The 13,841-nt window shown below is 39.8% G+C and overlaps 1 protein-coding gene across 1 annotated transcript in view; it reads right to left on the bottom strand.

The window, feature by feature from the left end:
- Positions 1-2,034: 2,034 nt before the first annotated feature.
- ipo7 (importin 7) overlaps positions 2,035-13,841 on the bottom strand; it is a 67,334-nt gene continuing 55,527 nt past the window's right edge. Inside the window, exons 20-25 of the mRNA XM_070899605.1 lie at positions 11,485-11,580; positions 11,122-11,342; positions 8,495-8,700; positions 4,853-5,056; positions 3,537-3,653; positions 2,035-3,210 (exon numbers count right to left, since the gene is read on the bottom strand). Of these exons, the coding sequence (XP_070755706.1) occupies positions 3,113-3,210; positions 3,537-3,653; positions 4,853-5,056; positions 8,495-8,700; positions 11,122-11,342; positions 11,485-11,580 (942 nt within the window). The 3' untranslated portion in view covers positions 2,035-3,112. The remainder of the gene's footprint in view (positions 3,211-3,536; positions 3,654-4,852; positions 5,057-8,494; positions 8,701-11,121; positions 11,343-11,484; positions 11,581-13,841) is intronic.

Raw genomic sequence — 13,841 nt, 5'->3', positions numbered from 1 at the left:
GGAGACTGCAATTGACTTAAAACATGCCAGAGATTGGCTAAGTGGGGAGGGGGAAGAAGGTATAACAGCAGCCGCACATGGAATCTGCTGCAGATCACTATCCACTGAGCCCTTCTGGATGTATAGATATTGAGTAAAGATAGAATCAATTTTGGCTGAATAAAACCAGCAAATCTGCCAACATGAATAGTGGCGTCCTCGGATCTCAATCGGAACACGAGTCATTGACTTCAGGAGGATAAGGGTGAGGTAGCAAGAATTGTTTCTTTTATCCGTGTGGATTAGATTTTGACCCAAGGCCCAGAGGTGATCTACATTCCCCAGTTTCCAGAATTTGTTGCATTTCATTTTTAAATAACAATCTTCCTTACCAATTTGTTTTCCTTTCTCTCATGAAGGCAGTACACCTTCATTTATGGGGGTGTAGTGTATAAAGAGTTCCTTAGGCACCTTTTGATGTCCTGTGGTGGTAGTGATTATTCATGATGTGAAACTGGAGTACGCTTATGACTGCAATACATCACAGCAATCCAAAGACTTCCAGCAGAAGTCACTGGACAGTAATCACATGCTACAACCATGGTCAATTTTAGCCCTCTCTGCCAAACTCAACAGCACTGAAGCAAAGTGCATACCAACTAAGATCCGTTAACAGCTTAGACCAGGGAGCTTAGTGATCGACAGAGCTCAACTCTTAACCACATAAACTTGCTGCATCATTAGAACAGCTCCCTCATTTTTCTTTAGCTTATATACTGTAGTTCTACTCAGATTTTATACAAAATGCCTTTCAATAGCTACCCATTTAAAAATTGGTTCTTTTCTGAGAATATAGGTTCCTTAACTTATAAGTGCTCAATAATGAATAATGTCTTTATTGTGCCTTGGAATTCTTTTCATTGTTCAGTAGTGGTGACTTATGGTGATCCCAATGATGGGGGAAGGGATAGAGGGAAATCTTAAAAGTAAAACATTGAGAAAGCCATTTAAATGCAGTAAACCAACCATTTTCCCAACTTTATGCATTACTGCCAGTATATAAAATTATATAGGCTAAGGCTCAAATAGTTAATAGACAAATCACTCCTGACCCAAAATATTCTGAGTTTTGCTTCGCTATATAGCTCACCAATTACAAGCTGTTTAAGAGTCATGTGGGAATTCAAAGTGAAACGGTCAATTTAATGCATACTGCAACAGTTACATTCAAGTTACACTGTGTATTCTGGCACCAGCCTCAATTCAGCCTACTCCTTCTGACTGCATAAGTATAATTAACATTCAAGTTTGGTATTGAGTGCTCAATTTTTTTATTAAAGTTCTGTAACAGAATATCACCACAGGGTTACAGGAATCTGCAAAAATGATTAATGCTCTTCTGCGATATCACCGTGTGGTTTTTATTGGTAGATACTCAAGGTCCCAACTTCATCGTCCTTGGTTCTGAATGTTGCCAATTGTTTTACAATAGCTTCTGTGTCAATTTCAGCCAGTTTGGTGTTTCCATCCAATTCCCCAGCCTTCCAGCGTGATTTTCTGCACTCCAAACACCGCTCCTTCATTTTCCCATCTTTGTAATCATCAGCCACACTATTGCAATGAAGTACAAAATCACCATTGCTCAACCATGACACCTCTTGATCACAACCTGTGTTAAAAAAGTGCAGCATAATGCAATATTGATTTTTTTGGAGCACATTAACTTAAAGGTTAACCTGTTCACTAAGTAACTAAACAGAGCAGCCACAACTGTTCTGCAGCCCAAGTGAACAAATGACCATTTCATTTTTAACACATCATTTTACACACAAGTCACACTGTGCATTTTATTAGCACAAGCACAACTGTGATCTGCACTGTTAACAATGCACATTGCAATTAGAATTGTGTGTTGAGAATGATGAACTGGTTACTCATGAGAAAACAACTGCCTGGAAAAGGTAACCAGTGTATTTTCCTCCTAACCTTGAAGGCCCTTTTTAAGAGAAAGTTTAACATTACACAAGTTAAACAAAGACGATTTTTTACAACAAATTTCAACCCAATTTTTTTTTTTTTAATAGTTTGTTGCATATACAGATGGCTCATCCATACACTCAACCAATTACAGTACTTTGTTTTTTTCTGCTCGGATATTAGAGCTTTATGTTCAAGTCCAATTTTACATGCTTCTAGATTTTTGTTTACTGAATTAGTCTCATCAGTGCTTACAATGTCACTGTATCCAAATTTATTTAAAAAAAAAAGACTTGTACATAGAGAGCTTAAAAAAGGGCACTGAGGGCATTGCCATTTTCAGCAGCAATGGAATATCATTGACTCTTGTATAGCCAAAATCCCAATCAAAATCAGAGGTGGTGACTACAGGCAAGACACCTCAATTTTTAAACTTAATGTCTCCACTTATATTTTAGATCACATATCCCTTGAATTTGTAGAACAGCAAATAAACTTGCTATTCAATACAGAAGGCTAGAAGGCTTTCATAATATCAAAGTGCTATTTATGCATTTACAAATACACATCTGCCATTATGTAGTGTTATGTTCTGCGTCCGATAGTCTACATCTGAATACAATCATTTTTAATCTTGGCATGAACAGGAAAATTTGGAGACGATTTTGCGAGTTATCCAACTGCCGTGTCTTATTTACATTAAAAATGAGCTTGAAATGTGGAAAACCAGACTAATACTAACACTATTATGGATGTAAACACTGGAGGAGCCTGCTAGCCTAAACTACAGATGTGCTGAAATTATCCCAGAAGCCAATGATTTCCTTGCCTGAAATGAAATCAAGGAATAAGCTGTCAACATGACATTTCCCCTCGCTTTTCAGGTTCCTATGGTTTGGAGATATTTATTTTTGTTAACACTAGTCTCTCTCTCAGGCCGATGTTCCTCTGAAACTTTTGTTTTTCTTTTCCAGAGGGCTCTCATGATCAAATTCCCACTTCTCTGGTCATTTTGTCCATTCCATGTAGTAGGAAGTTGAGTGGATTTTGTGGATGATGAGAACTGATTTTTTTTTTTGTTTGGAACCACTACTGGAAGGAACAACACAAGCTTTCACTACAACCAGTCACACAGTACAATGAATCAAAAGCGAACTCAATTCATTCCTGGGGCAGAACCACCAAAATTAAATGAAGTTGGCACTACTGGAGCATTGAACTTGTATCCACCATGTTTTTCAATCATTTTGGACTCTGCAATAAGAGGAAGAAAAAAAATCAAATAAGATTTCCTTAGAAATCAACAGACCCAAGTTCTTAAATCCTATTATACGAGGAGAAACAAGCATCAGATATTTTAAAAACAATATATATTTTTAAATTCCAACACAGGTTTTCAGGAATTAAAAGTACAGAAAGTTGAATATAAAACTGTACTAATTGTTGATCAGTTCAAACACATTTCCAATTGAAAGGTCAATGTGGAATGATTATTCTATTTACAAGGCCCAAAATTTTCCAAGACATTTTCAATTGTAACGACTGAGGAACCTCTCAATAAGATCAGATTACATAAATACCTAGAGCAGCTCGTCTCTGATCTGCAAGAGTTCCAATGTCTTGCAACTGTTTCCTATGCTCATCAGTAAGATTAGATGTTAGAGCTTGGTACCAGGTTGGATCACAGTTTTGAATAGCTGAAAGAGAAAAATTAGATGGATGACACTGTACACTGAGCCACTATATCATTTGAACTGTACTAATCCTGTTGGTTATCACAATCTGTAATTAAAGATGAAATACTAAGCAACAGATTTTTGAAATCCAAGCCAAATTGTATAAATCAGTTCTATTCTCATTGAAATAAACAGAAGTAAGACTGTACAATTTTAGAGTAGTGTCTATAAACTCAAATACTATTTTTGGTTATACCAAGTCAAAATATAGTCAGGTGATAAATATTAATTCAATTGCTGATTTCCAGATAAACAAATCAATAAGGAACATTTAAATACACCCAAGAGCACTTGTTACTAAAAAATAAATAAATCAAAGGTCACAGCACAATATGGAACCATCTTGTTCCTAAACTTCCGTAACACTGAATGAACTAAATTGGTGTCACAAATTGATACACATTTACTATCTCCACATTTCCAATTTAGAATGTGCCCACATGTCCCAACAGCATCTCGTGCAAAGGGTTAGTGGGCCAATGCATCACTGGAGCTGCTCTGGAGATACCAGTTGTTTAAACCAGGATGTCCAAACTTTTGTCTTTGTGGGCCACGACAGTGGTTACCAAGGAACCTCAGGCGCTACATGTAGTTTATTTGAGTCCCCATTCATTTGCATATCGCACGTTGCTTGCATTACTTGGAATTGTAACCGAGTATTTATCCACCGATGAGGCAACACCAAATACAGGCCTTTCCTAATCTCCAGGCCCACAAAATTAAAAAAAGGCAAATCAAGAAATGTGCGCAGTTAGGACCAAGTTGTTTGAGCTTCAAGGACCAAATAGCCAGTACTTGAAGGCCACAGGTTGGACTTCACTCGTTGAAGATTTTGTGTTAAAGACAGAGCAGCAATAAACTCAACAAAAAAGCAGTCTAAAAGTTTGAATTAAGATTTAAATTATATCCATTCATATCACCAAAGCCACCAATTAGGCAGCTGCAACTGGCCTCAGTGTATGCATAAGTAGCAAATGACAGTCAGTATTTCTGCTCTTGATTAACCACCATCTCACACTGAAAAGTGAATTTGTGAGCACTGACCGATTATAGGACCAGGCTCCCTTATCATGCCTGCCAACATTTGCCATCAAAGCTCACACATGAAAAATGACCAAACCAAATAGAGAGAGAAAATTAAAAGCAAAACATATTCATACTTTGCAGTACAGTTTTGAATATCTGATATTCATCAATATTGCTGTCTTCGTTATCAACAATGGTGCAGTATCCTTCAAGAGCAGTCTCTTCTGCATCATCATCTTCCCATTCTTCATCATCACCATCCTCCCCAGCTTGCTTCGCCAGCATTTCCAGATACTCTTGTCCATCTTCATCAATATCATCTTCATCACTGCCCAGCTCTGTCAAAAATAAGACAATTAGTGGTTTCTCCAACACGAGATCAAGACTGTTCACACATTTAACAATTTGTATTGTAACAGATTTGCTCAGCAATAAGGTTCAATTGTAGATTTGGATCAGTGACAACAGAAACTCCTATTACTATAAACAACTTGTATTTATATAGTACCTTCAATGTAGTGAGACGTCCCAAGGCACTTCATAGGAGTATTATGCGATAAAAATTTGACACTGAGCCGCATAAATAGAAATTGCTCATGCAGTCTGACAATTTAGAGACTGTGAAGGGGTCGAGAGAAATGGTAGTGAGGTGGAGCTGGGTGTCATCAGCGTACATGTGGAAACTGACGCTGTGTTTCCGGATGATGTCGCCAAGGAGCAACATGTAGATGAGAAATAGGAAGGGTCCAAGGATAGATCCTTGAAGGATACCAGAGGAAACGATGTGGGGGTGAGAGGAGAAGCCACTGCATGTGATTCTCTGGCTACGATCAGATAGATAATAGATAAAGGGAAACCATTACCGATATGTAAAATGAATGAGGTGCATTAACTTCATGTGCCAGTCGTATTTTTTTTTTTAAAAAGTAAAAGTATAATTGCAATTAGTGTTTTAGGTGGAGCCCTCTGCAAATCTTTGGGGGAGGGGCAGAACCACCAAGATTACACAGCAAGGGGTTTCTTTCAGTGAATCCATTGCAGTGTTAGAAACTTGAGTACTGCTTGGTCAACAGCCTGTTCAGACAATTTTCAAGTTATTTCATTTTCTCCCCCCCATCAAACGATATTTGCTGAATGCACTGATGGGACTGAAGTGGTAGACACTTGCTTACTATTAACTGCACCTATACAGTAACCTCAAATCTGCAAATACATGTTTGAATATAATCACAAAATTCTGAATCTCAATTTTGCCTTTGTTCGCCATTAAATTTTTTTAGAGCTGCTCTTCCCACCAATAATGAATGCTTTAAATCATCTATGTTGCAGATAAGACTGAATAAATTCAAGCCAGCCAAGTGGAAGATCAACCACAAGATTGTTCCAGAACTTACTGTAGCAAGTTAGTGATGCTCAACCACAATATGAACATCTTATTTCGATTGGTTTCTTCTCGTTAAAATCATTGTGTATGTCATGCATTTGTCTTAAGCAATGCAATGCAGGAAACACCGCCCCACCCCAGAAGATTTGTAAGAGTAAGGGTTTTACTGCTGAGAAGGGATGATTGAGCAGATTAAGAGAATTTTCTTTCCAGGGAAAGGAGGAAGTGAGGTCAAAGGGAGAAGTGGGATGTGAGTGGCAAAGAATAAGGAAGTAATCGATATCTTTGTCTGTGACTGAGACAAAGGGCATAAAAAGGCTAGATGAGACAGCAAGTTCAAAGTGAATCTACAATTTAAAGAATTTGTAACTTGCTTGTGCCTGTATATTAATTTTTCAAATAAAACTGCCAGAAGTAACATACTGAAATATAATAAGCTTGTTCTCCAGCTGGTTAAGCAAATGTATTCAATGAGTGGCTGTGAGTTATACAAGCCAGGAAGATCTCAAGTTCAATCCTTAACCTGGGCTGATTTGGCCAGGACAAAAGACAGAGCTCAGTGCCCCCAAAGAGGGTGGGGAATCTAAGACTGGTTGGGATGCTATGTCACTCATGATCAAATAGCCCACCAGCACCCACATTAGCATTTCATGCATAAACAATAGCCACTTGGGCAAGGTACCAGGGGACACCCAGCACCTTTGGAAACATGCTCAGCAAGTAAGAGAAAATTGGTGCAAGATTTAAAAAAAAACTGTATTTGCACCAATACACTAAATAATCCCAAATAACAAAACTGCAATATTAATCTATAAAGTTATTTTTCAGTGAAATGCTTCAGTTAATGATGTTACGACCTTCCAAACTGGCCATGTAATGAAAAACACAATTCTATAGGTATAATGAGGGGGAAAAAAAAACTTAATTGGCAAATATTAACCAGTAAGCCTGTGTAAAGTGCTGGATCACCAAGAACCGTTGCATGTTTCATAACATTTCTCAAGCTTAGCTGTCCTGATTTATCACCATCCAAACCTTGTGTGTTACAGCTTTGAACACACCCCAAGCCGTCTGTTCTCTGTGGACCAAAAATAACATTTCTATAATCCTCCCATGTCAATGCATTATTTGCTATCAGGGGCAGACAATTACCTAATCATGACACTAGCTTTATTACAATTATAATTTTTGAACAATATATGGAGTCGGGCTCAATTAATCCAACAACAACAACTTGTACAGGTTGTATCTCTCCAGTCCGGGGCTCTTTGGTCTGGCAACATCCCCGATCTGGCATCATTCCCGGCAGGGAGCCATGACCCGCACTGTGTCCAAGAGCTGGCTGCTCCTCTTCTCCCCGCTGCCTCCGGTGTTCCCTCCTTGGTCGGGTCAGCAGAGAGAGGGAGCGAGGCAGCTGACTGAGGTGCCGAAGCTAGGCCCGAGAAGTGCAGAATGCAGCCGGGTTGTTATTAGCAGTACCCGGTAAGTCTAGGGTACTGCTGACAATGCTATGGCCGGCGTGACCTCCCGTGGTCCGGAAAATTCTCTCGGTCAGGTCCCAAGGGTGCTGGACTGGAGAAGTACAACTGTATTTATATAATGCCTTTAATGTAATAAAATGTCCCAAGGCACTTCACAGGTTATAAAACAGAATTTGACAGAGCATGTAAGGGTATATTAGGGCAGATGACCAAAAGCTTGGTCAAAGAGGTAAGTTTTAAGGAACTTCTTAAAGCATGAAAGAGAGGTAGAGGCGGAGAGGTTTAGGGATGGAATTACAGAGCTTAGGGCATTGGCAGCTGAATGCACGGCCACCAATAGCGGAGCAATTAAAATCGGGGATACTCAAGAGGCCAGAGATCGGAGGACTGTGGGGCTGGAGGAGATTACAGAGATAGGGAGGGGGTGAGGCCATGGAGGGATTTGTAAACATGAAAATTTTAAAAATCAAGATCTTGCTTAACTGGGAGCCAGTGTAGGTCAGCGAGCACGCGGGTGATGAGTGAACGGAATTTGGGGCGTGTTAGGACACAGGCAACAGAGTTTTGGATGACCTCAAGTTTATGGAGGTTGGAATATGGGAGGCCAGCATTGGAATAGTCAAGTCTAGAGGTAGCAAAGATAGGGATGAGGGTTTCAGCAGCAGATGAGCCAAAGCAAAGGCGGAGAAGAGCTATGTTCCAGAGATGGAAATAGGCCGTCCTAGTGATGACGCGGATGTGTGGTCGGAAGCTCATCTCAGAACTCATATCAGCATGAAACTTACAGTTCATGATATTGTCTGAATCATTGATTAGATTAGCATTCTAACTCATTCCAGGTATCCATTATTCTAAACAGACATGAAAATTCAGGCGGAAACTCTAAATTCAGTCACAAATGATAGACATACCATTTTCATCATCATCTTCTCCATCATCATCATCATCACTGTCGTTTTCATGCTCTGCACGGCAAGCATAGGCTCTCTTCAGTCCACCAAAGAGAAGGGTGAGAGCTGGTAGAATCTGTCCTGCAACCTGGTTCACAATTTGTGGTCTCTGTTCAAGTTCAATCAATGCGCAAAGACCGAGGACACACATTTTCCGGTCATGTAAACTGGATAAAAGGAAACAGTTTGTTGGCTGTATGTTTCCCACATTACAACAGTGACTACACTCCAAAAGGTACTTTATTGGCTGTAAATGCTTTGTGAAAGGCGCTATATAAATGCAAGTCCTTCTTTATATTGCACATATTTAAAACAGAAGATAGTTCAAAATTAAATTGGGAGGGGAAAAATTGCAACTCCTCTAGCAAGCATAGACATTATACTCAGTAAAAGTCAACCGATGGAGTGCATGGATCTTAATCATTACACATTCTGAGTGCAGTTCCAAAGTACTATAACCCATTAGTCATGAAATGTGAGGAAGCGACCTAGGCAAGTAATGCAACTTCATCCTTTAAAGTTCAAAACGTCAACTCTGCATCTCCCATCCAGGTGATTTTCCACTATTCTCAGTAAAATTGTCTCACCCACAAACTGTGCATGGATTTTAATTTCTCTGAACCCATTAAAAATGGAAGCTATGGCTCCAACAATGGCTCAAATGCAAGAGGAGTATCAAGTCACACTGGCTGAGGATCCCAGGTCTATGCTGAATCAGGTCTCAGCTTGTTCTATAACTTGAGCTATGGGATGGGGGAAGACCGACAGACAAGGTTACCACTCTAATCAATAGTAAGTGACTGGTATTAGTTATATGTACATGAACAGAACTGTCCTTGGCTATAATGCCTCTCCATGGTCAACTGCAACACCAATGTAACAGGGTACGTTGAAGAGGGCTCAGCTCCTTCCACTGAAGTTGCTGATGTCAGTGTACCACTGTGGAGAAGGAAAAATTTCAGCATATATCGGCACAGATCCATACCAATACTAGTTGATGGCATTGCCAAATGCCCGGCTACAGGATTTGGGAAACAATTAAAAAACAAATCTGCAGAAGTATAATTCTGAAGTAAATGATCAGTGTAAAAAGCACCGTTCCTGTTCCGCTGCCTAATGCATCTTTGGTCTCCTAGATCTAGTTTTTCGAGCTGTTGACATTGCTTACTGCAAAACGTAACAAGAACAAAAGTCTACACAAACTGTAAATTTTGGATCAAAAATATACAGACACCTAAACTAGTTGCACATGTTTGAGTTAAAGTATGGACATTGTTTGTGATGATGGTTTCAGCTACTTGCTTAGCAAGACATATCAACTGGGGTTAATGGGGCACAAGCATTTGCTTCAGTGCCATCAGGCTCAGAGAAATGGGGGCCATAGGGGGTTCCCAATCATAACTATTCAGCGATTTGTACTGGAACTGGACCTGTTTTAACATTAGGCTTGGCTGCAAACTCTCTTCCTCATTCATTCTCTTGCTTCCACCCGCCCCACCCACTAAACAAAAAGTCCCCTGTCGTCTAATTCCACTCCCTTCCCCATGTTGAATCTCAGTGCACAATGTCAGTGTCCTCTCAACCCGGAATTAAGCTTCAAACCCACAGCTAAACAGCCACAATGGTCACTTTTCACTGCTGAACACCCTCACCACTGCTGGAACCTACATCCATACCGTTGGTGTTTACATTCTTGACTTTTGCAACATTCTCCTGGCCTATCTCACTTACTGACAAACTCTGACTCGTCAAGAAGGCTGTCACCTACCCGACTATCATGTCACATCGAGTTCACCCATAACCCAGACACAGTGGCTTCTTGTCCGCCAGTGCACGGATTTAATTTATAATTCCCTCCATCCTGTTTTTGCAACCTCCTCCAACTGTCTGCCAACTCCCACCTTGTGGTGTTTGGATTCTGGACCACTACATCATCTATATGGTCACTCATAACACAACCATGAGCTCTGCTGTTTGGAACTCTCTTCCCCAACTCCTCTTTCTCCCCGCTGCCCCACCACTCTTCCACCCTGCTACATTTGTCCTCCTACTCAAAAACTAAACGTTTGACCTAACCTCCCAGTTCCTATTTGCTGTGTGATCAGTCCCTCTGGCTGTTTTTGTAAGTTATGGTGCTATCTAAGCTATTGTTGAAAGGGGATAGGAAAATATACATAAATTGGAAAATATAAATCTACAAGATCTATGTTCCACCAATTTGTAGACTTCCTAATATTCACCCCAAACAAGCACACTCATTTGTGGAAGGCTCCCAATACCATAATCCTCCATTCTACCTACACCTCATCCCACTAATTAGCTATATGGCATACACAAGCCACAGTAGCCAAACCCCCCTTTCACATAAAAGCAAGGCATTCCCTAACTGCTGTGACAAATTTTGAAAACTCAGCAAATTTTGCCATTCTAGGACACAAATTTAATCCACTGTGATCACATTAGACCGACCATTAAAACTCAAATAGATAACTATCGGGCAATATTTTCACAACTTTTAACAGCCTCAAGAGAACAAATTTGGACACCCATTTTGTTTTCTCTAAATTTTGTGGTACAGCAAGCCTTACCCTAAAAAGCAGTCTACATCGTTCAGCCACTGGTTAATAAACTGTGTGGTGATTGGCTCTGTGTTGTTGGGAAAGTGGAGGTTTTCCAAGGTACTCAGCAACAGGAGTGGGTTATAGTATAAAGCAGCAATGGCAACTTGCAGACACATAGTTCTTAGTTCACTGGTCTTGACTTCTCTGGTCAGCCTCTCAAGTGCTGCTTCCACAAACAGAGGTATACACTAGAAAAAATAAAATACATTTTGTAAGTCTCAAAAGGTACATTTGGAGGGAAGGAACAAAATAAGAACATTTTGAAGTCTGATTTATTGAAGGGCTTTCGAAATCCCATCAAAAATGTAAGTTCCATTGTACTTTACTAACCTGGTCAATACCACGCCCTTTGCACTGTAGAATAATCACCTCTAGCAGCTTAGCTGCATGGCATTCTGCATCTTCTCCTGCATCCCCGGTTAATACCTAAAATGAGAAATAAATTGGACTTTTCTCTGTGTAAATTATAAGGGAAACGATATATTGGCGGATTAGTTCTACAAAAATGATGGGGCCCCAGAATGGTTACCTCCTGGCAGAATGATTGAAGCTTCAAGACGTCAACACCCAGCTTTACTTTGTCGTTCACACTATATCTCCCAGTCTGCATACCATTCTTCAGCTGAGGGTGCAGCCTGGCAACTTGCTCCCAGGAGTTGGTCAAAGTTGCTTTTAAAAACTAGAAGGTTCGCAACTAGAGGGCAGGATGATCCACTCCTCCCATAAAATGACTCAACTCTACCACCCTCTGATAACACAGACAGAACTGGGAAATCAAATTTTTAGGGGACAATGTGTCACACTGCTGCTTTGTGGCACAACTAATTGGAACCCCAATGTATCGGGAGTGAAATTGGTCATCTGCAGTAGTATAAAACAGGGAACAATTAAATGATTACGTGTTTTACACTCCACCAAATATTTGTTCCCCACTGACTGCAATAGGAAAGAAAAATGTCAGGACATAAAATGGGCTTCGGATTGGATATCCTCGGTTTTGCACTACAGCCCAGGATCAATTTCACCTCCATTCTTATCGTCAAGTCATGGTTTGAATACATCTGAAAAACATTTGCAGTGTTACACAGAAATAAGGCTTACTGAGTAGGTAGGAGTTATTTTTCAAAATTGAAACATTTCAAGATTAATGCCAGTGTTAATTCCTTTAATCAACACCTGGTGCTAACCAGTGATTTACCATCACGAGAATTTATTCCACAACAAAAACAGGAGTGGTTTAATTATTTTGTAAGCTACCCAACTCCCAATATGACATCAAGCATCACTTCTCATTATACTCCCACTGGTAAATTTGCCCAACGTGGTAAAATTATAATAATTTTTAAAAAAGACACCGAAAGTTTTTATTTAAAAAAAACAAAATTCTGTCGAAGCACTTTAGCGAGCAGTGCCATAGAGAAAATTAATTTGTACTTGCAGTGAGTCCAAGTTTTGTGGTGAATATGACTCATTTTATACAAATCATGCAATAGGAGTTTCTTTAATTTATACATCAAGTCATACTTTAGGCACTAGTTGGACTTCCCATAAAGGCTGGTTAAGTTGACATTTGGGGCCAAACTTTGATCCAATGATATAATTAAGTTAAAAGTTATGCACCCCATCTCATTTGTGGCACAAGAATGAATGCCAATTTTTCTAAACTGCTTTGAGAAAAGTTACACATCCTGGTTGGAGCTCAAAGATAACAAAGGGCTGGTTACATTAATTTAAAGACCTCCAAATTGTGGGAAGGAAATCTGATATCAGATTAGAAAGTTAAGTAGCAACATTATCGATTGGGACAAAGAGAAGGAATTAAAACGCTTAGATTTATATAGCACCTTTCACGACCACTGGACATCTCAAAGTGCTTTACAGCCAGCCAATTAAGTATTTTTGGAGTGTAGTAACTTATAATGTAGGAAACGCAGCAGCCGATTTGCACACAGCAAGCTCCCACAAACAGCATGTGAAAATGATCAGATAATCTGTTTTTTGTTATGTTGGTTGAGGGATAAATATTGGCCAGGACACCGGGGATAACTCCCCTGCTCTTCAAAATAGTGTTATGGGATTTTTTATATCCACTTGAGCAGACGGGACCTCGGTTTAATGTCTCATCCGAAAGATGGCACTCTCGACAGTGCAGCTCTCCCTCAACACTGCACTGGAGTGTCAGCTTAGATTTTTGTGCTCAAGTCTCTGGAGTGGGACTTCAACCCACAACCTTCTGGCTCAGAGTCGAGAGTGCTACCCACTGAGCCACAGCTGACACAAATTCCTAAAATTTGCACAGGATTGATTCCTCAAGCAGCATGTTAGATGGCCTACGAGGGTGGAGGCATTGCTGGACCCGAACGAGTAATAAAATAGATAGGTAAATGAGGTAAATGGGGATGAAATAAGGTTGTTGAATAAAACTAATGGAATTCTAGATTTTATCACGAGGTAACAAATATAAGAGGTAATGTTGAGCCTGTATGAAACCTTAAGACATCAGTTGAATTGCTGTGTGCAGTGTTGGGATCCAAATTACAGGAAGGATATTGAGGCTTTAGAGAGGATGTAACATAGATTCACTCAGATGCTGCTGGTATGAAATACATGAATGAATAAATACCTCAAAAATTGGGCTTTTTTTCATTAGAATGCAGAATATCGTGCAATTATAAAAGGGTGGGACA

The sequence above is a fragment of the Pristiophorus japonicus genome, chromosome 14 (genome assembly GCF_044704955.1).
Source record: "Pristiophorus japonicus isolate sPriJap1 chromosome 14, sPriJap1.hap1, whole genome shotgun sequence".
In the NCBI taxonomy this organism is placed as follows: domain Eukaryota; kingdom Metazoa; phylum Chordata; class Chondrichthyes; family Pristiophoridae; genus Pristiophorus; species Pristiophorus japonicus.
Note: the sequence above shows the minus strand (reverse complement) of the source record. Positions and strands in the feature narration are given on the sequence as shown.